The following is a 22,257-nucleotide window of genomic DNA, read 5'->3' on the forward strand; positions in this document are numbered from 1 at the left end:
CCACATCTACATCTTTCTTAAATACCTCCACCACCCCCTCCAGTGGTGGTGATTCCACAACTTCCATGGGCAATCTGTTCCAGGGCTCAACAACCATTTTGGTGAAGAAATTTTTCCCTCATGTCCTATCTAAACCTCCCCTGGTACAACTTGAAGGCATTTCCCCTTGTCCTGTCAACACTGACCTCACTACAACCTCCTTTCAGGTAGTGCAGAGACCTGTAACATCTCCTCTGAGCTTTCTTTACTCAAGGCTTAACAACCCCAGCTTCTTCATAAGTCTTGTTCTTTAGACTCACCACCAGCATAGATTTCACATAATAGAAAATGCAATTTAAAGTCAAGAGCAGATCAAAGAAAAATCTCTGAGTGTTTCTTGGATTTGCATGCTTCCTTTCCCAGACTGGTTCTCAGGACTGCTACTTTGGAAATCCTACTAGCTTTGTATGCAGCCAAAACAAAAGGCTTAAGTACTACAGTGATTGCACCAAGTGACTTGACACTGTCTTTGATCTTTTGGGACTGACAGCTTACTAGTCATGTCAGAAACCAGCTTGGGGAAATTGGTTTTAGTAAACATATTTGTTCTAATCCATATTATGAAACCTTTTCTCTAATCTATCCCATTTTTTCAGCAAAAATGGTAAGACCACCAACTCCCAAATGTTAATATTTTCCTTTTACCTGATCACCCCATTCATTAATCAGAGGCATGTTGATGTCATCAATAAAGACAGTCATTTTCTTCCCTGCTGGAGGACCATGTGTAGTGCCCATTCTTTTGCCTATGTAACTTTCTATGCTCCTTTGGAACATACGTGGCAGAGTTGCAGAGGAAAAGTTTAGGCATTTGGTCACGTGAACATCAGGATCATACTTGCTTGTGTAATTCTGCAAGATAAACCACTTTTAAAAGCACATCAGTAGCTTCAGGTGAATTAAGACAAAAGGAGACACAGATGCTCAGCAACCCTGCAAAAAACTTCAGTTCTGCTATTAACTTCAAAGTCTAGAAACACAGTTTATTTAAGATAAATACACCATCTGCAACTTGAAATACCAACAATTCGTCAGTTACTGCTTTGCATAAAATTTTTAAGTATTAAAATGTATAAGGTCTTAATAGACTTCACTAAGTATTACAACAAGTAGATGTATGCCAACTTGAGATGCAAATAAAGTTTGCATTAGCAATTGTCAGGGTTTTTCTAAATTTAAGCTGTTAGTGATGATCTATTACAGCAGACTACAAGGAACAAGAGAAAACCCAAATCCATTTTCATTTATACACTACAAAAGCAAAACTCTTAATACAAAAGCAGTGTAAGAAATGTCAGTGTAAAATTAAACCCAGCTGCATTACATTTACTGATAGCTATCTTCTCTTAATGAAGAAAGTAATCCTTGAATTTTATGAATATGTACAATTCCCACAGCTGGTGAGGATGCCCCAAAGCAACAAAGTTCCACTTCTCATGTTTAGTGAGGTTTTATAATAAAAATATGTAACCCTAGAGTCACACCAAGGGACAAAGGGATACAAATATATATATATATATATATATACAGAGAGAGAGAGAGAGAGAGAGAAGAGAGAGCATGCTCAGGAGAAGTCCTGGAGCTTAGAAATAGCACTAAAAATTCCATAATTTCCAACATAATTTCTTTTTAAATATTTGATTCTTCTGCAATTAAGTTCTTATCTCTATAAGAGGGCTGGCTAGAAATGTTCCCATTTTGGTACCTTAGAAAAATAAATCTATATCCTTGCTGATTAAGTGCTCTAAGAACTCCAGTGAGGTATACACTCATTATAACAACAGGTAGGAAGATACAGCTAGATGCCCTCAAAATATTTTGATGAATGTTGTTAATTTTGTTGATATAGTGATAGCAGTTTAAGAAAAGGTGCCCTTCAGAAAGAGGTTTTTTTTTCAGACCTCACATGAATGACAACCCACACGTGCAATGTGTGCAACATGCAGATGCAACAGTCCTGTCTTTGGTGTGTGCTCTTCACAGCTGAGGGGTTAGTGCAGGTCAGTGCTCAGACCTCTCCTCAGGACTCCAACACTTTGTACAAAGCTCATGTGCCAGGTGAGGGTGACCAGGTGCTGGCAGCAGGGCTGTGGGGCACGCCCTGGCAAGAGGAGGACAAGGCTTTCCCATGCCAGCCACCTCTAACAGACCCACTGGAGACACTCAGCCTGTGTCAGAAAGGGTGAAATGCTGCCTGGCAGTTGATAGAGAAGTGTACAAACTGTAAGAAAGTCAGCCATGCAGGCTTCAAAGTGAGAGTAGAAAGAAGGGCAGGAGGTGCTCCAGCACAGATTCCCCTGCAGCCTGTGATGCAGACCATGGTGAAGCAGGTTGTCCCCCTGCATTCCATCAAGGTTCACAGTAGAACAGAGATCAACCTATAGCCCATGGAGAACCTCACACTGGAGCAGATGGATTCCCAAAGGAGGGTGTGTCCCCACGGTAAACCCACGCTGGAGTTCCTGGCAGGACCTGCAGACCCATAGAAAGAGAAGACCATGCTGGAGCAAGCTTGCTGGTAGGACCTGTGACACTATGAAGAACCCGTGGTGGAACTGTTCATGAAGAACTGCAGCCCTGGTAAGAACTGTATCCCATGTAGGAGGTGGGAGCAACATGAGGATGGGAGAGGCAGAGTGGAGCTGTTATTGACTGACCACAGCCCCCATTTCTCATCCCCCTGCACTGCTGGCCACAGAGGAGGTAGAGGAGTCAGGGATGAAGGACTAAAGGCGAGTCTGAGAAGAAGAGAAAAGAGGGTGTTCTCAGTATTTGTTTTGCATCATCCAATCCTATTTTTAATTATAAATAAATTTCAAAAGTGTTCCCCAAGTCAAATGTTTTTCCCATGTCAGTATATGGTGAGTTGAGGATCTCCCTGTCTACCCCAGCCCCTGTGCTGTTGAGGAAGGGGAGGCAATCAGCAGCTGGGTAAGGGTCTTGCAGCTGGCCAAGGCCAACAAACTGCAACTACAAATTCTCAACCATTAAAAAAACACATTTGTATTTTATCATTATGGCATTTCAGAATGCTTGCATGGCAACAGTAATATTGTACAGTAAAGAAATGAGAACTATGTTTGCAAAGTAAGAGGGTATTGAATAGGATTATTTTTGTTAGTTAAAATATCAGAGAATTTTCAACTGTCCTTTACCAGTTTAATATTATTTTTTTCAATTTTTTGCAATTTGTGAATTAATAGAACTGAGAATAAAGGTCTTAAATTAACATTCCATTTTAAGTTCTTTATTTCAATTTATACTAATGCTTTACTCAACACCAAAGATTATTCAGATTAATTCAGATTACTACCTGAAGTGTTCTCTATTTACTTTTCTCTCTTTTTACTTTTTCAATCAACTGTTTATATCTGGAAATTTCTAAAAGGTGTAATAAAACAAAATTCTACAGAAGATGAAAGCAGAAGGGGAACAGTTGTGAAGGTAGTTAACACTCACCCCTAACCTTACATGAGATCAAATATCTGCTACTCTGCTCTATAGCATAGACTTAGTGTAAGCAACTCCCAAGAATCAGTTCCAATTATTTTTAGGGACAGGAATGGCAGCTGAAGGCTGGAGGTTGCCAGTATCTGGACAAAATCCAGTATGCAGAATATCAAGACCACTACCTAGACCCCGCCTCTTCACTCTGCTAAAATAGTTCTCAGCTGGTGCCAGGAACAGAAGCTGACATTACACCGGCATGCCTGTTGGCATCGACAGCTATGCTGAAAAAATAGCATTAATGGCTGCTGGCACAGGTACAACTTGCTCTCTGTCAGGGCTCAGAGAGCACATGGCCGGGGCACACAAAATGGCTCCAGATTTTAAGAAAGCCAAAGGTCGATCTAGGCTGGTGGTTTTCAGATATTTTCCATTTCAAGACCTCTGCAAATCCTCCAGTGGAGGTACAGATGCCTGTACGATCAATTCAGCTGTCCCAACAGTAGATCAGTTTTATTTGGCTGTCTCTCACTGATCAAAGAATCCACACATTCCCCTGAAAAACACAGAAACCCTACTGAAAAACATTTAGCTTCCATTTTTTTAAATAAGGGGTGCCAAGCTTGGTATGACATCTGGGTTTGTTCAGCCTTTTGATTATTGTCTCTTCTGTATTAAATTATTACATTTTTTGTGTCATATGATTAATCTGCACCATTCCATAATACAGAAACTATGTATTTGTTAATAGCAATCCTATTATTTCCTTCTAGAGAAAGAACATGTCCTTTTCAGTGAAGAAATTAATAGAGCAGATAATAAACAGTAAATTTACTTTCTGAAAACCACTCTTACTAAAGAAGGAAGTTCTTTTTATCTCTTCTGTTTGGCTTTTGAAGAAAGGCTGTGCAACAAGGGTGTACAAAAGATCGGTTCACACATGGCATCACAAACAAAACACAGGAAAATAAAAAATCCTCCAAGAATCAACACTTCCATAGCAAAATCTTCCATTAGACTACTCAAAAGAAAAGAAAGCATAGGAAAGGGGGTTTATCATCTGACCTTGTGACCACTGTGAGCAAAGTTTAAAAGAAACCTTTATACTAAAGTGTAGAGACTTGGGGCTTTTTGCTTGTAGTCCATGTGAGTATTGGCAAAATGCCTCAGTGGGAATGCTAGTATGTACCCTGAATAAAAATCAAACTATTCTTAACTTCAGCTTGACATTTGTGCCAATATCAACTATTGCAATGTTTTCGTACTAACATATTACATATGTTTTTCTGTTCCACTTACCTTAATCATAACAGTTTTTGCTGTTCCTTGTTCCCCAGTTAGCAAAACAGCTTTTCCTTGCCTCATGATGGTGTGCATTAGAAAGTCTGTTCGGACACTGTCTATGTTTGGAACTAGAATGGAAGTATATTCTGGTACTGAATCTTTAGGATAAATATATTCAGGGACCTGCATAAGAAAGACGTGCAAAAAGTTTGAGAATTCCTACCTGTCTGTACAATCACTTTGCATCAGAACACAAAATCAAATGTACTTTATAAAATTTACACCAGCAAAACTTTTCTTCCTGAAAGCCAAGTATCCTTTCATAATCAATCAGTATCTTGTCATGCTATTCTAAAAGGGTGTTAGACTAACAGGATATTTTCATTCCTCCAGTGCCTGATAAAAACTTTTCCTTGCTGGAATTTCATTAAGAGTAGGGTGATAGACAGTATACAGAGTTAGGATCACTTCTGCTTCTCTTCCAAAGCCATTTCAAATGCATGTTTCTGTTCTTTGCCAAAGGTATTTATGGGGAAAAGAAAAATATCATTCAAAAAAAGAGCTCTTGAGAATTTGGAAGGGTTAATCTTCCTAACCAAATTATGTAGAGTTGGAAATAAAATGTCTCTTACCAAATACATCTTGTGAACCCATTAAGAAAGCTTAGTGTGTTGCAGCATACGAACCTTCTTTGACCAGTGCACCCACTGTCCACAGGCATTGATAACAAATTCAAACATGGTTTCCTCTCCAATCACAGCTGGAAGCTCTTTCACTGCAGAATGCTTCCGTAGGAACAGCTCCATTTTCAGCTTGTCATCTGGCTCCAGAAGGGCTCCAGCTGACCACATCACAGCAAAAACAAACAAGCGAGCAATATGTTCCTCACTGAGCTGCTTCTCATCTCGGCCAGAGAGCAAACCCTGTAAAGTGGATGCAATATAGAACTACTGCCCTCCTAGAACAAATCACAGAATCAAAGAGAGAAAAACAGATGCCATATCTACCTGCAGGAGGTCAATAGCTTGCTTGATGTACATACATTCTAAAATTGACATTTTTGGTGTCACAGCAGAGAAAACAAAATCCATCACATCCTGGGAAGAAAAAAAAAAATTCTCTTTATCAGTTTCAATGACATGATTTATTCTTAGATGAGATCAATTCCTTATTTTCAAATATATTCCAAAATTTTATTTCCAAACAACAACCTTCCCCATCTCTGGGCTTATAAATATTCAGACTTTGACCATGATTTTTTTTCTAACAATAGCATATTAGAACTTTGGTGTACCAGAGTCAGCAGAGCTAATTGTATGAGCTCCACAGAGTAATTTCCTGAAGAGCAATTTGAAGAATGCTGTTCAGTTACTGCAGGGATCTGCCTGCCATTTGTGTTTTCCACTAGAGATTGTAATCTACCACTGATATTTTTGTAGTAGGAAGATAAAAGCACTGATGATACATATATATATATAATGCACAAGCTTGACACTCTAAATTTCTATATGTCTGATCTGTTCTGATTGCACCAGACTGTACCAGTCCCTCTTGAAACCAATACTCTCATTTTCCTGTAGAATCCCGGCAAGATCCAAAAATAATTTTTTAATTGATTTTCATGGAAGTTGGACTTTCCTCAGGTTTTTTCATAGTCTTGGCTACCATGTCTGTCTTTGCCAAGTGTTTTTCAACATCTTGAGCAAAGTTTCAAATTGATGTAAAGTCCTCTCTGAGATTTGCAGTGCAAAATTTTAAAATATCAATTGCCATCCAATCGTATAGACTGATGTAAATTATAACCTACTTCCACCTTCATTCAACAGTCTGTAATATAATACTCTACCTGTGAGTTCTATTTGCCCTCCTAATCTTTGGAAATCAACACCGCCCACTCATTCTGGGAAGTGAAAGTATAATAGGGATACTATGTGAGATAGTAATTTTGGAGGAATTCCCTTTATAGATGTCATGTCCTATCAGGGAGAAAGCGAAGACAAAAAAACGTTCAGTCACCCAGACATAAACAATTTACTTAGATACTTTTAGAAAAATCACTGAGCTGTTTACCCACATGCTCACCAGCTTTCTTTCACTTCTCAGTTTAATTTTTGCACTGAAGTATTCGATGCTGATATTTTTGTCACAGAGAATAAATCAATATTTTTACTCATACTCCCAAGTTCCATCCCATTAGAATACCAGGTAATACACACACAACAAAAATATATATTGTGATCAAAAACTCACTTAGGCACCTTAATCTAGAGTAGAGCTTATAGATACATGGTCTAAGAAGACAATCTGAGTGTGGGCATACACAGAATTTATGGAATAGGTAGGGTTGGAAGGAGCCTTAGAGATCACCTACTTCCTTCACTGCACTATGGGCAGAGATGCCCCCCCACTCTATCAGGTTGCTTCTTTTGTTATTTCTTGCTGACTAGCACAAGTGCCTCCACCTCTGTGCTGCCTTTTTGTGGCTTTCCCTCAAAAATGCCTGGTCCATCCCCAGTGGTACATAGGATGCTCAGCTGAGTAACCGAGGGTGTTATGGGTGCCACAGGGGAGTGCCCACAAGCACTATGCAAAAGTCAAATCTAAGACTTTTAGAATATGGAGCTAAATCTCACTGAGATTCAGCTTCTTCATCTGTAAAATAGACCAGATGTCTCATAGGGCACTGTAAATAGTTTAATAATTGATTCGAAACACACAGAATAAAGATATTTCATGCGTCAAAGTATTCTGTACTATCAAGAGCCCAATTTTCACCAGAACTAGTTTTATGGTACTTATGATTCCAATGAGATTTCTGTAGTTTATGAAGGGTTTTGTAATGTTTTCTTTTTCTTTGAGTTTATGGCAAAAAAAAAATCAGTTCCATATATGCTAGTATTTTATTACAACTACGATTTTTAAAACAATACATGGCTGAGAAAAGGATGCAGGATTAACACAGAAATTTGCATTAATTGTTTGGACAGGGGGACTGGAAAAATGAATTGGGTCATGACAAATACACATAATTTTTTAAGAATTTGGATCAGCAATTTGCTAATCCTTACAAGGAGGCTGAAAAATTAAGTCAGATGCTAAAAATTCATATGAAAGAATGATCCTTTTGCACAAGGTACAATCACTACAGAACTCGCTGAACTACAGAACACTCTTCAGGCATGGAAGCTGGTAATGTATTAAAATAGTTTAGACAAGCAAAGAACAACTCTTCAGGACAGGAAGTTGGTAATATATTCAAAGGGTTTAGACAAGAAAAAGAACAACTCAGTAATAGAAAGTTATTAATACTTTTAATATTAAATTTAACATCAGCATTTAAATATTAAAGGTAAGAAAATCTTTGGATTATATATTCAGCTCTATGCTCCAGGCACAGTAGCAGCCTTTACACAAATTGAATTAGTGTGAGGTTTAATGTGGAGGAAGAAAATTAGTCACATCTGAAAATTAAGTTCCTACTACATTTTTTTTTTTTCATTTAAACAATACCTGGACGTGCTGAAACTTATGTTATTCATATAACATCCATCACTGATTTGAGCTTCACACTTTGCAGTCAATCTCAATAACACTACTTGGGTAACTATTTTAATTATTTCAGTTCTTTGAAACTGTCTCAGATAATTATTTCCATCAGCTAAACAATTCTTTTGCTTACAGGTAGCAGCATCATTCATAGACCAGGAATTGGCAGTGGTGATACTGAATTTAAGAGAGACTTTTTATAGGGATGGGAGTTTACTTGAAATTACTGTGAAGCAGGAAATGTTACCAAGAAGAAGGAATTGGGAAAGGGAGGGAGACAGTCCATCCCCTCAATCACTGTTCTAAACAAAATCCTGTGGAAATAGAAAGGATTCTAAGATCATCTAAAATTGAAATAAGGTTGGGTTTAGGGGTTTGGTTTTGGTTTTGGGCTTTTTTTCTTTTGTATTTTGATTTGTATTTTTTGATGCCTAAAAATGGTGACCTACAATGCCATTTATAATATACATTAAAAGAATAAATACGTTCATTCCACTGATTCACAACTATTATTCTCTGCTCCATTACCACTACCTGCTGCACTTTTATTAAGAATTACTTTATCCAACATGAATAAAGTGGACAAATACAATTTGGTCAGCATAAATAATGAATGTTTTATAAGCAAATTGGAATTATTACAGCTTTTGTCTTATATCTATTTTAGTTGAGTTTAGATTAAATTCAGAAAGTCTCTATATGTCTACTTAAGACTGATTTTCCTTGGTTACTGTATTTCCATCTATACTCTAATCTTCGTGTTCTTTGAAAAATCAGATTTTTGTAAGATGTTTATATCCATGTTTTTCGTAATACTAGCACTAAATCCACCAAGGTCTATGTCAGGTTTGACTACCACTGTTGATGAATCTTATTTCAAAAAAATTCTTTTTGAATTTTATCCTTTTTTTTAATGTGGCAGAAAATAATAACTATAAAAAGAGCCATGTGAACACAAAAGTAGTGTTGCTCTCATCTGTAAAATCACTTTTATTGCCTCTATTATTTGAGAAGCAAAGACAGCACATTAAAAGTGAAAGAAAACTGCCAGCATGACAGCTTTCATTTACATTTTGATAGCTGTAAATGCAGCCTTCAGCACTGAACTAACTTCATATTTCACTGCATTTTCATTTCTTAATCTAATAAAATACATATTTTTCTGGACTTTATTGCTATTGCTTCAGGCTTGGGCATTTTAAGTGTTGTTGTTATGTTTTCAGAGCAAGTTGTAGCATAAAATATAAATAGAACTGTGGCAAAGAAGTAGTAAATTGACCCACATATACATTACTTTGGAAGCATATTTTAAAACTCATTATCAGAATTGTTTCTCTTCCTTCTGCAGTAAATACTATGTCATATCATTATGTTTTGGAGGTAGAACAAAATGAATAGCTTGTTAAATGTTATTTTTGAAGTAAATGTGCACTGAAATGAAAAGTAGAATGTTAGAAGACATTTGTTAATATTCAGCGCATTCTAATCCTATATCAATCATTGCTTTTACCATTATATATAAAAAGCTTTTTGAAATGTCACTCAAAGTTCATTAAAAAATGCATTTTTAAAATGCAAGAGCAATGAAAAATATTCAAATATCAAACCCTGTGAAATGCAACACCAATTACATGAGTAAACAGGCAGGAGCAAGCTAATGGAAAGCCAAGGTATGTTGGAAGTTGCATTTTTTTACAGATATTGAGGAAATCAGAAGATAACAACACTGAAAGGTTGCAAAGACATAACTCTTTCTTTAAAATAATTCAAAAGCAAAAATAAATATTTCAATATGATGGAAGTATACTACTGAGATTATGCTTTTATATCCACTATTGAGTGCAACCATCCATGATATTGCTGGAACCTTTCTAATGATTCAGTAAGGTAAGGCCAAACAGAGGGGGAAAAACATTTAGGATTCTTGCTTTGGATCTACTGATTGAACAGAATTTAGTCAAACAATGTATCAAACTGATGCAGTTTCAAAAATTTCCACTGGAACAGAAACATAGATAATAAAATCAGACAAGACAACTGTAGTCAGATCTTCAGAACTATAATCAGCTTCAGAGCAGCAGAGACCAAAGAACTACCCTGGATTAATTCAAATTATAGAATAAAAATAACTAATGGATCAAATGCATCCCTGTTGCACCAGAGTAAAACTAGCTTAATTTCTTTCTGAATTTACTTCTTTATATTTAAAACAAAGTAAGAAGTTTACCCACCTTCTTTGTGTATCCTAACAATAACTAAAATTGCAGTATTAAAATTACAAGCAAAGAGAGTATCTGTTTTGCCAACATGCAATATAAAATAATCACAAGCTTAACAATTCATTACCAACTATCATATGCTATCAAAAAAAAATCAGATTATTCATCTGTTATAGCTTCAGTCATTTATTAATGATAGAGTTAATTTTCTCTCCTTTTTTAACCCTTCATCTTTAGTTTATTATATAAGCAAAGAAATGTAAATAATTGAAAGAGCACTTAGGAAGAAGCAATGCTTCATTTAAAAAAAAAGATTTAAAAATGCAATTTTTTCTTATGAAGTAGTTAATTAAGTACCTGAAATACAGCATTAAAGCAATTCCATAGGACATTGGAGTATGTGACTGGTAGTGTCTGCAGCCAAGCCTTTAAAATAGGCTTCCAGTCTAACACTGAAGAACTCATGAAGACCATCCCATTACGAGAAACTGTTGCAGGGGAAGCATTGTCAATGTTGTGAGGTTCAAAAATAATTTTGCAATTGGGGGACATCGGAATGCGATCTCCATTGGCCAAAGTAAGGGTCTTATTATCATCCAGAACAGAGTTCAGATTTTCAATCCATATTGCATCAACAGGTCCATCCAAAACTATCCAGATGTGCTCGCCCTCAAAAAAAAGAATTGAGAGACACACACATTCAACTTTACCTACATTAACCAAAAACACACATTCATGTAATATTAGAAAATATACTCTTAGATATAAACAATGTCAAAATATTAAAGGTAAGAGAATATTTGGATTATATATTCAGCAAATATGACATTTGGTGCTCAGCAAAAAAGCAATATAAAACCGCAATTTTTGTAATTTGCTCATTGATTTTAATTCTTCTTTTGTTATCTTGTGTCACACTACAAGTGATATTAAGAAACAGCAACAAAAATGAATTTTTGCTGTACTGAGCAAAAAGTTGTATCTTTCTTCTACAAAAGCACATCAGCCAACCCAGCATCTATCAAGATGGACAAAAACACTTCCCATTAAATGCAGTCATAGACAGAGGCACAAAGTCAGTCCTTGTGGGATGTTACCCAACAATTTCATGTAAGGTGTCCCATTTTCCAAGCCAGAACTGGGTAGCTGTTCAGTAGGTGTGAGTGTAATTATGATTTCGTGAAACATGATCTGCAGGTTTGATAAGAGAATTGGGAAATGCCTACATCAGTTTTTTACCAAAGCTTTATATTCTGATAGAACTAGTGAAATAAAGTGGCAATGACTTGAAACCAGACAAGGAGAAAATTGACTTTTCTGTCCTCACATCAAAACATGAACATACCTTGTTTTTGTGTTTGGACTGCTTACAAAAGAAAGTAAACCACTTAAAATCTTTTCTAAATTAATTTTTGAACCTCAAATGCTTGGGAATCCTAGTGCTATCTGGGATATATATATAATTCTGACTCTTGAGCACATTGAGCTCATCAGACACAAAGCAAAATTAACACACCATATTCCCATTTGATTTTATAATGGAAGACCTTTCAGATAAATGACAGGTAATGACACCTTATGGAAACAGTATTAAATGTCTGTCATGATACAATATCCATTACCTTCTTTGCCTTTAAAGTTTTTCTCCATAATGTAGAGAAAATACCATCTGTCCAGTCATTTGTAGCAACATCAAGGGTACCGAACATCTGGGAAGCTGTGATTGCCTTTGGGTTCATTCTCATCTCTTTATGAGGAGCACCACAATCTGTCATTGCTTTCATCAAAATATGAATGCATTTTGTCTTTCCTGAACCACTTGGACCTAGAGTCATCATACCTTAAAACAATATAAACATGGTTTAAAATGAAATGTCAATGTGTCATGCTACCATTTAATGGCTCATTGCATCAACAATCCTTGTTTTATTTTTATCAAAAGCCAATACAAAAGGATGTTTCTCACTCCACTTAATGTTGATTGAACCAGAATTTGAAACTATTATTTAAAGGCCTCAATAAATGTCTCTCTATTATGATAGGCAAGGCTATGTGGGTCTGTATCTGCCCGCAGGCAACTCTTTTCCTTTTTTCTGATGGGACAACACAACTGCCTTTTAATGTTCTCATGCAATGACATTGACATGAATGGTGGCAAAAAAATCCAGAAATGTCTAAGTGTATCTAATAAGAATGCATATCTTCAGTGATGTACAAAATTGAGTGCATCTTTCTGATGCAAAAGTAACAAAAATATGTACCTGCATTCACTCATGCTGGTATTCAATAGATCTTTCATAAAACCTGTTAAGAGCAACCATACTTAATTCATCATACATGTTACCTAAGAAAAATAAATCGTGTCTTCAACAATAAATTGCGCCTACTGTTGATCTTCTTTAGTTATATTTTCATTCAATAGGCCCAGAATCTGTCCAAAATCAGATGGGACATTCAAATTGAGACTTCCAAAGTCATTTAATGGACCTAGATAACTCCTATTAGCCCTAAAGGCAACTGGACAACATAATCCTTAGTTGCCTTTGAAAACTTCTTCAACAAAAGTATGGACCAATCACAAACCCAAATAATAAACCTAATCCAGTTCCACGAAAATTGTGTGACATTTCCCCTAAAACCAAAGGGTGCTGGATGTTCCCTGAAACAATCTGAGGACTCAAAAAATCACTACTCATGCTATATGTTACATATGCGGAAATCCAATACAAACTCTTCAGTGTTAACCAAATGGCTTTTCTGCTGGTTTCGGTGATATTTCAACTAAAATTGTTATGCCAAACAGATTTCAAGATCCATGCACTGAATTTCCATGTGTGTGTGTGTGTTTGTGTGTGTGTTTATAAAAGCACTTCATGTGCACATACAGCCATATTTCTCCTCATTATTTGAAATTCCATGGTTACCTCTCCATAAATTCAAGTTCATGAGTCGGACAAGTGGAAGTCTGGAAAACATAATCTTTCCCCCTCCATGAAGTAACTTTTGTCATAGAAAGTAAAAAATCTTTTGGCTTGAGCATCCAACTGTTCAGACAATTGGAGCTGCACAATCTCCTGGGAATAGTAGGGATGTGTGGAGAGAAGAGGCATCTAAACAGAATGTCATGGTGGATCCTGAAGATTTTTGAGGAATAGAGGAGCTGTAGTGTCTCACAGATCAAACAGCTTCTTTTAAAAAGAGACACATTTAATCATAACTAATGACATTAAAACTTCCATGGTTCTTATATAGAAATAGCTGTTGAGGAACACTGCATTCAGAAATCTGGATGTAAACTGTTAAGTCTGCACAGCACTAACCAGTTCATTGGTCTAACCAATAATCTGAATTAAAAGTTTGAGGCATTAAGGACTCAGACTGTGGTATGTGAATGAGTATTTCCTTTAATTTATTTCATTAGTTTAAGCTGACTATTCTTATATTATGACAAGAAAAGGGAGAATAAGAAGGATGATATCTTTATAAATCTTTGCTGCTTTAGTTACATTTCCTTAGTATTTTCCCCTTATTATAATAAAAAATCATTAGTTAGAGGTTAGGGGCACGAGGGATATTTCAAAGTAGAGGCATTTTTCTTTCCACTGAGCTATGAATTGTAAACCTGGATTTACTAATGTCTATTATACCCTTCCTAGGACAGGATAAACTTTACTCAATGCCTTTTTCTGCACTGTAAAAATGCATTTTCACAGAATCAAAGAATGGTTGAACTTGGAAGGGATCTCTGGAGTCCATCTTGGCTAGCTCCCCTGATCCTGCAGGAGAAAAGCTTATTTCTCCTCAGTTTAAACAGCAAGAATCAATCACAAAGAAAACACTTGGAATTATATCACATGCATGGTAGGATCTATCAAAATAAAGGTCTGAGAATTTAATTTTGGTAGTCTTCTCAACATTATAATCTCACAGTAACATTAAACTCAAACTTCATGACTGAACTCTGAATGATTTTCAGAACACTGAACAAAATTGCTGTTTCTGGATTTGAATGAATATATTTTAACTTTTTCTATAGAAATTTCAATCACCAAAGGCCACACTCATACTCCCCATAAAAATGTAATACAGCAAAAGATTGCACACTAAAAAAAAGGTCATAACAGCTTCCTAAGCAAAATACCCACATAGGCTTTAAAATTACATCTATTAATTTTTTTAAAGCATTTTCCATGAAGTAAATCTGCATTCTAGTGGCAGATAATATAATGTAGTCTCAAATACAATGCAGTCTCAAAGCCTTATCTAGCATGCTAACCATGTCGGACTCGTTGAGTTTCGTACAGCTGAATAAGTTTAAGTATCCATGGTGGATGATTAATAAGCCCTGCTTCCTTTGTCTGTTTTTGGATGGCTGACTGTAGTTCAGGATACCGAGATTTATCCAGAGTAATTCCAGGGAATAGGTCATTAATGAGACTCATAAATAAAGGTTCATCTTCATCCACCTGTCAAGGATAAAGTAGGGAGAAACACATTATTTATTTATCGAAATTATTATAATAGTTGTAAACAATCTTCAAGATAAGCTATTCAAAAGATGGCAGTGAAAATCTTATATCTTCCAAAGCAAATATTATAATTATACATCAGTTTTATGAAGTGAGTTTCATACAATGAAATCACAAGTAGTAATTTCTAAATGAAATACTTTCGGCTGATAAAATGTCAACTACTTAATACAGTTTTCTTCAATGTATACACAGATATATTTCTTCATTTGTTATGTAAGTCAGCAAGATTTATTCCAATCATATTTTGCCTTAGGATTTTTATGATTTTTTCCTTCTATAAATCACTGAAGCATTGCTATAGGTTTAAACACGTGTACCAACGTGCTGAATAGATTAAGATCAGAAACAGAGTAATGGGTTCCATCATGAAAGTGATTCTCAAGGTAAATACACAGAGTCTAGACTGTTGGAACTTAAAATGTCCCTCAGACATTTTTGGAGGTTCCAGGCCCTGGTCAGAAGCATTTTAGACCCTGGCAGGCAGCTGGAAACAGCTGTGATTTTGAATTTGAGTCATGGAATGAGTTACGAACTTTGAAGGTGGAACAAGCAGTCACAAAAGGTTAGATATTATAGTAGAAGTAGTTACAAAGTAGAGGGGAAATTTTTTTTGTATTGTACAGGGGGATTTTAGCGCCTGTACAGGGTGGTTTTTACTTTGTACATGGGGGTCAGAAGCTTTAAGATGGAGGAATGTGGGCCGATCCTGTTCTTCCTCTTTCTTCTTCCTTACTTCCATGTTCTTGATGATGCTGGCACTTATGGTTTGGTTTAGAGTAGAAAAGCACCTTTTAACATAGGTGGTAGGTATTGGGGAAAAATTGTAAACATGTAACACGTAATATATCATATAAAAGATAGCAGCAGCCCTGGGCGGGGGAGAGAAGAAGAAGACAGCAGACAGAGAGGGTGTCAGGAGAGTGTGTGTCTCTGCCTGGGCTGCTGACCAAACAGCCGCAATCCGCAAAGACAATCTTTTAGGTAACTCGCAATAAACTGCCTTGAAACTGAACAACAAGAGGCTGCAGAGTTTTTCTTTGGAAGCACAGGTTGGAGGAGAGATTTTACCACCACACGGAACCCCTAAATCAGGCCGGGGGTTCCGGCACTAGACATGCTATAACCTTTTAATTACAGCAATAAAGATAAATACTTTAAATAGTATTATCAAATGATATTACACTATACAAATAGGTATTAGCTGCTTCCAATTACAATTACCTCACTTAATGCAATTCCTATGATGCTCTAAAAAGGCAACAGACTCCCAAGAAATGTATAAATTGAAATTCTGGATTAAGAAAGATCTTTAGTGACATTATTTAGAGTTAATACAATGTATTCTTCCTTTCTCTCCTTAGGGTAAAAAGAATTAAAACAAAAACCCTATTAGAGGACCAGGTAGATCCCCTAGGATCTCATGGTATTTCCAAAGATTTTTTCAGCTAAAGCTTATGATGTGTTTTCCTTGCTTTAAAAGACAAACTGTGCTCACACAGTAACTGTATTCTGATTCTCAACTCACTTATAAATCATATTAAAAACTGCAAAATAATGTATTCAACTGGTGAAGAAAAATAGCTTTTTAAAGTGCATAATAAAAACCCTTAAAAATGCAAACAAAATACTCTATTGGGCAAAGTCATCAATGTTACAGTACCAGTTTGGAGAGGTTCATGTCCCGCAGAACTCTCATCACAACGGTTTTCTCTGGCTCTTGGGGATTAGATCTTTTCACTGCTCCAAGTGTTCTTAAAACAGACAGGATATTTCTAAGCCCAAAGTCATAGTGAACCTTGAAATAAAGCACAAACAATAGTGGAACTACAAAGATCAAATAGATCAAAACAAAAAACAAGAGAGGACTGAAAATTAAATTCACTAAATAAATGAATGTTATAGAACTTTTCAATAATATTCAATTCACAGCTCTTTGTCTTTTCAAATAGAGTTCCACTTTTGTTGTTATCAAATCCTGAATATATTTTCTAGTGTTGTATGTCCATACCAGAAACTGATGATATTCTGGTGATACAGAGCTCACCTTTATTTCCCAGGCTGATAAATTGGAACAATACACTGTGTAAATCCCAGAATTTTCAGCAAGAAATAACTTATTGATTAGGTTTGCAGATGACACCAAACTGGTGAACTAGATCACAATTAGAGTTCAAAATTACCAAGAGAAATTCAATACATTATCTTTGTGTGATGCAATTAAATAAAGGCAAGTGCAAAATACTAAAGATGGTAATAACCAACTCCATTAATAAAGAGTAGCAGCTCTTCTTCATTGAGTCTAGAAAAAAATCAGGTGCACAAAGCTTTGCAGGAAAATATCTGACATGGGATTGATCTCACAATGAATTATCTGCAATTTTAGTGGGCAATAAAAAGATAAATGTCTTTTTTAGGACAATTAAAAATATATTGCTATTGTAGTTGACATTTCTATACTGTGACCAAAATCTAGATTCCACATTTGAAGATGAATCCTACAGAAGAGAAATTTGAAAAGGAAAAAAGAAAAAAAAAGCAATCAGTTGACTAGAAAACATACTGTTTCAGGAAAAAGTATTACAAAATCTACTGTAAATGTAGGAAGAGTGAATATGTAGGATGAGTAATGATAAAAGTCTTAAATATGCAAAAGATACCAGTAAAGAGGAAGATGGGAGAAATAGAAAGGAAATTAAGTAAGTAATGTGCTTAATTACAGCAAGGGGGATTTGGGTTAACTTTTAGAGAAAACATTGTGACCATAACAAAAATGAAACTTTGGATCACGTTGCCTGGGAAACTGCAACCTATCTATCAATAGAAAATGTTAAGAACACTGACAAATATTAATAGCAACTTATTTAACTAAGAATTCTTTTTCCTCCAGAAAAGTAGATGAATGATTCCTCAAGGCTGTGCTCTGCCTCATTTTCTATTATTCAATCAGGTGCCAAGTTGTTATCATTTGAAAAATCTAGGTATGAATATACAGCCACGTACTGCCAGGAAATCTTATTTGCAGATGGAAACATTAACACAAAAAGATTAACAACTCAGTGGGACATTGAGGAACTCAGATGTCACCTGACTTCATCATCATTTAGTAAATGGCATGTCCTAGTGAAATGCCCAGAATCATGACGTGCACTGATATATTTCTTTTTCTCCATGCTAGATGACCATCATTGACACACTAGAATGAGTTCACCAAATGATGACTATGTGGGAGGAAAAGAGGCAATGTCAAAATCTTCAATAGGGGAAATTGCAACAGTTTGCATAATGAAAAGATTCTTCACAATAAAAGTGGCTGAACACAGAAAAGGTACCCAGAGAGTATCCAGGTATCCTTGGAGATATTCAAAACTCAAGAAGGGTCTTAGCAATCTGCTCTAATGTGCTGAGCAAGAAGCTGTTCAAGGTGATCTCTAGAGGTCCCTTCCAACTTACACAAATCTGTGATTCTACAGAAGTGATGCCTTCATTAAATTTGAAGTAGTTTTGTACCTACCAGAAAACTTAAAATAAGCTTAAATCACTTTTAAAGACAGAACTTCTGGTGCATTCCAACTGACTTATATGATGGGTTGTTCAAGGTGACTATCCTTTATTTAACTTAATCTGTTTTCTAGTTTTACAACTGCTTTGTTTTTTGGGAATGGCACAGAAGAGCTGGAATTTATTGGCAAGTGTGGATTATGAGTTATTTCTTTGCTACTTCTTTTAACAACATTCTTTAAAGATTGTGCCTGAGCAAAATGGTATAGCTGCAGTGGTATAGCTGATGCTCTTGAAAGAAAGAATTAAAAATATGAAATTACAAAAATCTCATTACTAGAAGCAGAGTTTGCTCCATAGAAAAGAAAAAAAAAAGGTTTACTCCATATGAAAGCACCTTAAAGAGATGATTCTCAAAAAGGGATTATCACCTCATTTGCTTTGAAGCTTTGTTAGATTTTTCTTTTCAGTTTCTGTTTTTCTCTAAGCTGTGTGAGGCTTTGTGGAAGGAGGTTCTAGGGAAGAAGACCCGTAACAAAGCCAAGAAATTCACCTTTGGAACTCTGTCAGAATAACTCTTTCAGAGTCTTGTGGACACCTTGGGCTTCCTACATTTGCTAAGGACTATTCTTTTACTTTACTGTTTATTGTTTTTCTTTACTGAAGGAGATGACAGTCCGTCAGGGTGCCTTTGGCTACTTGTGAGTCAGAGTTCCTCTTTCTGCAGAGTCTGCATTTGGGTGTGTAAAATGTCTGGATGACTTCATGTATTTCTTCCAGCACATTCCTTTTATATTTTCTGTGGAGTAAGTTCAGCTGGTGAATGCTTGTTTGCTTTATTTCCTTCTGTTGATATACTGCATTTGCTGAAAGCAGGCAATGTTCTGCCATTTCCTATTGCACTGGTTCTTTATGTGACCCTGACCTTTCCAGTCAACTGCCTGGAAAACCCAGCATTACTTAACTTGGAATTTCAAATTTCCCATTAAAATTTTAATGAATAAGTTCTACTAGGGAAAGAAAGATTATGAATTATAGAGTCACAGAATGGTTTGGAAGTGACCTTAAAGATCATCTAGTTCCAAATCCCCTGTCATGGGCAGGGATACCTTCCATTAGACCAGGTTGCTCAGAATCCCATCCAACCTGGCCTGGAACACTTCCAGAGATGGGGAGTCCAGAAATTCACTGAGAAACCTGTTGTAGTGTCTCACTATCCTTTACAATCAAGAATTTCTTCCTAATGTCTCATCAAATACACCTCTAAGAAAGATTGTCTGTACTTTACAATTACAGTTTTCTGAGTACACAGAAACAATTTGTGTCCCACTGTAGTCTTAGAAATATGTTCAGCTCATGAGACTCCCATATCTAATCTGACAAACTCATTAGATCTCTCTCTATATAATCACATATTAGATATATTCCCCAACCTACAACACACTTTACAAGAAAATTCAGCAAGTGTTTCAAATTATTTCATTACTACTACAATAACAACACACATTCAAAGGAGGAAGTGGTGGACCTTACTGAGAAGCAGAAGATCCAATCTGTGGTGGACAAGAGAGATGTCAAGGATGGTGGAACAGGGTGAAAAGTGACCCTTCTCAAGTGCATGTGTACAGATCAGGACAGGTGAAGAGAACAGTGTTGTGGCAGAAGCTCTCACAGCAAAAGGAGGTGCTAATTTAAATATCTGTTTGCCAAGGCATGCGACATGACAACAAAATGGAATAATTACAGCTCTGTGTGCAGGTACAGGGTTACAGTCAAACTAGGAAATGTGGGGGCATAGGTACAATGGATGGATACAGGTTCTTTAGGAAGGACAAGACGGGATGAAGAGATGGGAAATTGCCCTTCAAAGTGAAAGAGTGGGAACATTTTCCCTTAGGATGGCTAAGGAGCCAGTTGAGAGAATTTTTGTCAGAATTAGAGGGCTCAACAACCTTGTGGCAGATGTCTGCTGCAAACATCCTGATAAAGAAGAAGCTGATGAATCTTTCTTTCAACAACAGAACCTCATCTTTGCAAGCCCTGATACTCACTGGGGGCTTGACACACTCCAATATCTACTGGAAGGGCAACACAGCAGGGCAGAGCCATTCCAAAAGATTTCAACACTGTCTCTGATAACATCCTCACACACAAAATGTTGACTAGACAAGGTGCTCAGACATTTCAACAGCTTGACCAAAGAGTCTGTGCAGTGTTTGTTTATCCTTGGAGATATTCAAAGCTCATCTAGACAAGGACCTGAGCCACCTGCTCTAGCAGATCTCACTTCGAGAAGAGGTATAGCACCTGCTCACTTCCAGAAGTCCCAGAGAAAAAAATATTTTTTTCTCTGATTTAATATAGTATATTAAATATTCTATATTCTGTATAGAATGGATTTAGACAAGAGAAGGACTGTCCAAAGGGCTGATAACAGGCACAGGCAGGACAAACTAGCATACTACCATGGGCTTGGAGAAAGCTGTGCTTTCTAGCTCATGTTACTGAGTGTAGTGGTCCATGATATGATATAAATGGTTAGAAGGAAGATCACTACAGCAGGCTTTTTTGATGGATGCTGTAGAAAATTTAGGTGGTCCTGAAGAAATTATAAATATGCATGGAGACTATTTCCCAGTGACATCATAGCTTTCTCAGCAAGACTTATGGAATTTAAGTTATAAGAGAGATATAAGCATAAGATGCAGATATAAAATTGTGATGTAGCTAAGTGTAAGGGCTGTGCCTATGTGCACACCCAGAGCACTTGGTTATTAATTTTCATAAATATCAAGGAACTCCCTTGCTAGCATCAGCGTATACAAGGCAAAGGACTGATCTGAGACAAGGTGATTGAGCTACCTGCCTTCACAACAAAGCGTTGAGTAACTGGCACTGGAGTTTTCCCAGTGGGAATCTCACACAGTTTCACAGAGTCCTGCAGGCAGTTCCTATGATCCCTAGGCCAACTGATAAGACTTACTTATATGCTTCAGTATGTTGAGTCACATGATAAATGGAGAATCTCCTAATTGCTCCAGAGAGCAATTTCTGCTAAAGAAATGACCAAACTGCACAGAGAAACCTCTGCACTCTTTGTACAGATTCAGTAATGATTGTGTATAAAACATTGTACACCCTTAAGATAGTTAAAATAAGTTTTGTACAGTTAGGTTTTGTTTGAGTATGTGCATTAAATTTTTAAGTACACTGTCCAAGGGTGAACCAGTTCCAGCACCTGTAACAACACAAAACAAACAAAGCACCTTTGCAGAGATAGAAGGCCAAATTTCTGATGCCTGCTTATGTACCTTTTTCACGCTGAAGGAATCATGTCCTGGACAAAAATTGACCACACAAATGGAGGCAATAAGATAACTTAGTTTTACAAAAGCCATGCACTAATAAATATGTGGTATAGAACTAAAATTAAAATAGTATAATGTAGTAGTATATTAAAGTATAATACATAGTAGTGTAGTATAGTAGTCCATTAGCATGGGTTCATCACTATCCAACCAAAGCAGGCATTTGAGCCACAATTTATCTACTGTTCGTATGATTTCTCAATGAGACACTTTTTTGGACAGCCAGCATAGGGCATTCAAAAGGAAAGAACCAGAATTGTTTCTACTTAATCACCCCATCCCAAATAGAACAGCAATATTCTCTTTCTAGTAGCACTAAGCAAG

General features: G+C 36.4%; 1 protein-coding gene across 2 annotated transcripts in view; it reads right to left on the bottom strand.

The window, feature by feature from the left end:
- LOC100232083 (dynein axonemal heavy chain 5) overlaps positions 1-22,257 on the bottom strand; it is a 152,233-nt gene that overhangs the window by 69,497 nt on the left and 60,479 nt on the right. For both annotated transcript variants that reach the window (XM_030265831.4, XM_072924432.1), the window contains exons 45-52: positions 16,728-16,862; positions 14,812-15,001; positions 12,158-12,375; positions 10,893-11,204; positions 5,778-5,867; positions 5,457-5,693; positions 4,786-4,953; positions 685-891 (exon numbers count right to left, since the gene is read on the bottom strand). In XM_030265831.4, coding sequence (XP_030121691.4) covers positions 685-891; positions 4,786-4,953; positions 5,457-5,693; positions 5,778-5,867; positions 10,893-11,204; positions 12,158-12,375; positions 14,812-15,001; positions 16,728-16,862 — 1,557 coding nt within the window. The remainder of the gene's footprint in view (positions 1-684; positions 892-4,785; positions 4,954-5,456; positions 5,694-5,777; positions 5,868-10,892; positions 11,205-12,157; positions 12,376-14,811; positions 15,002-16,727; positions 16,863-22,257) is intronic.

This window comes from Taeniopygia guttata, chromosome 2, assembly GCF_048771995.1.
Source record: "Taeniopygia guttata chromosome 2, bTaeGut7.mat, whole genome shotgun sequence".
NCBI lineage: Eukaryota > Metazoa > Chordata > Aves > Passeriformes > Estrildidae > Taeniopygia > Taeniopygia guttata.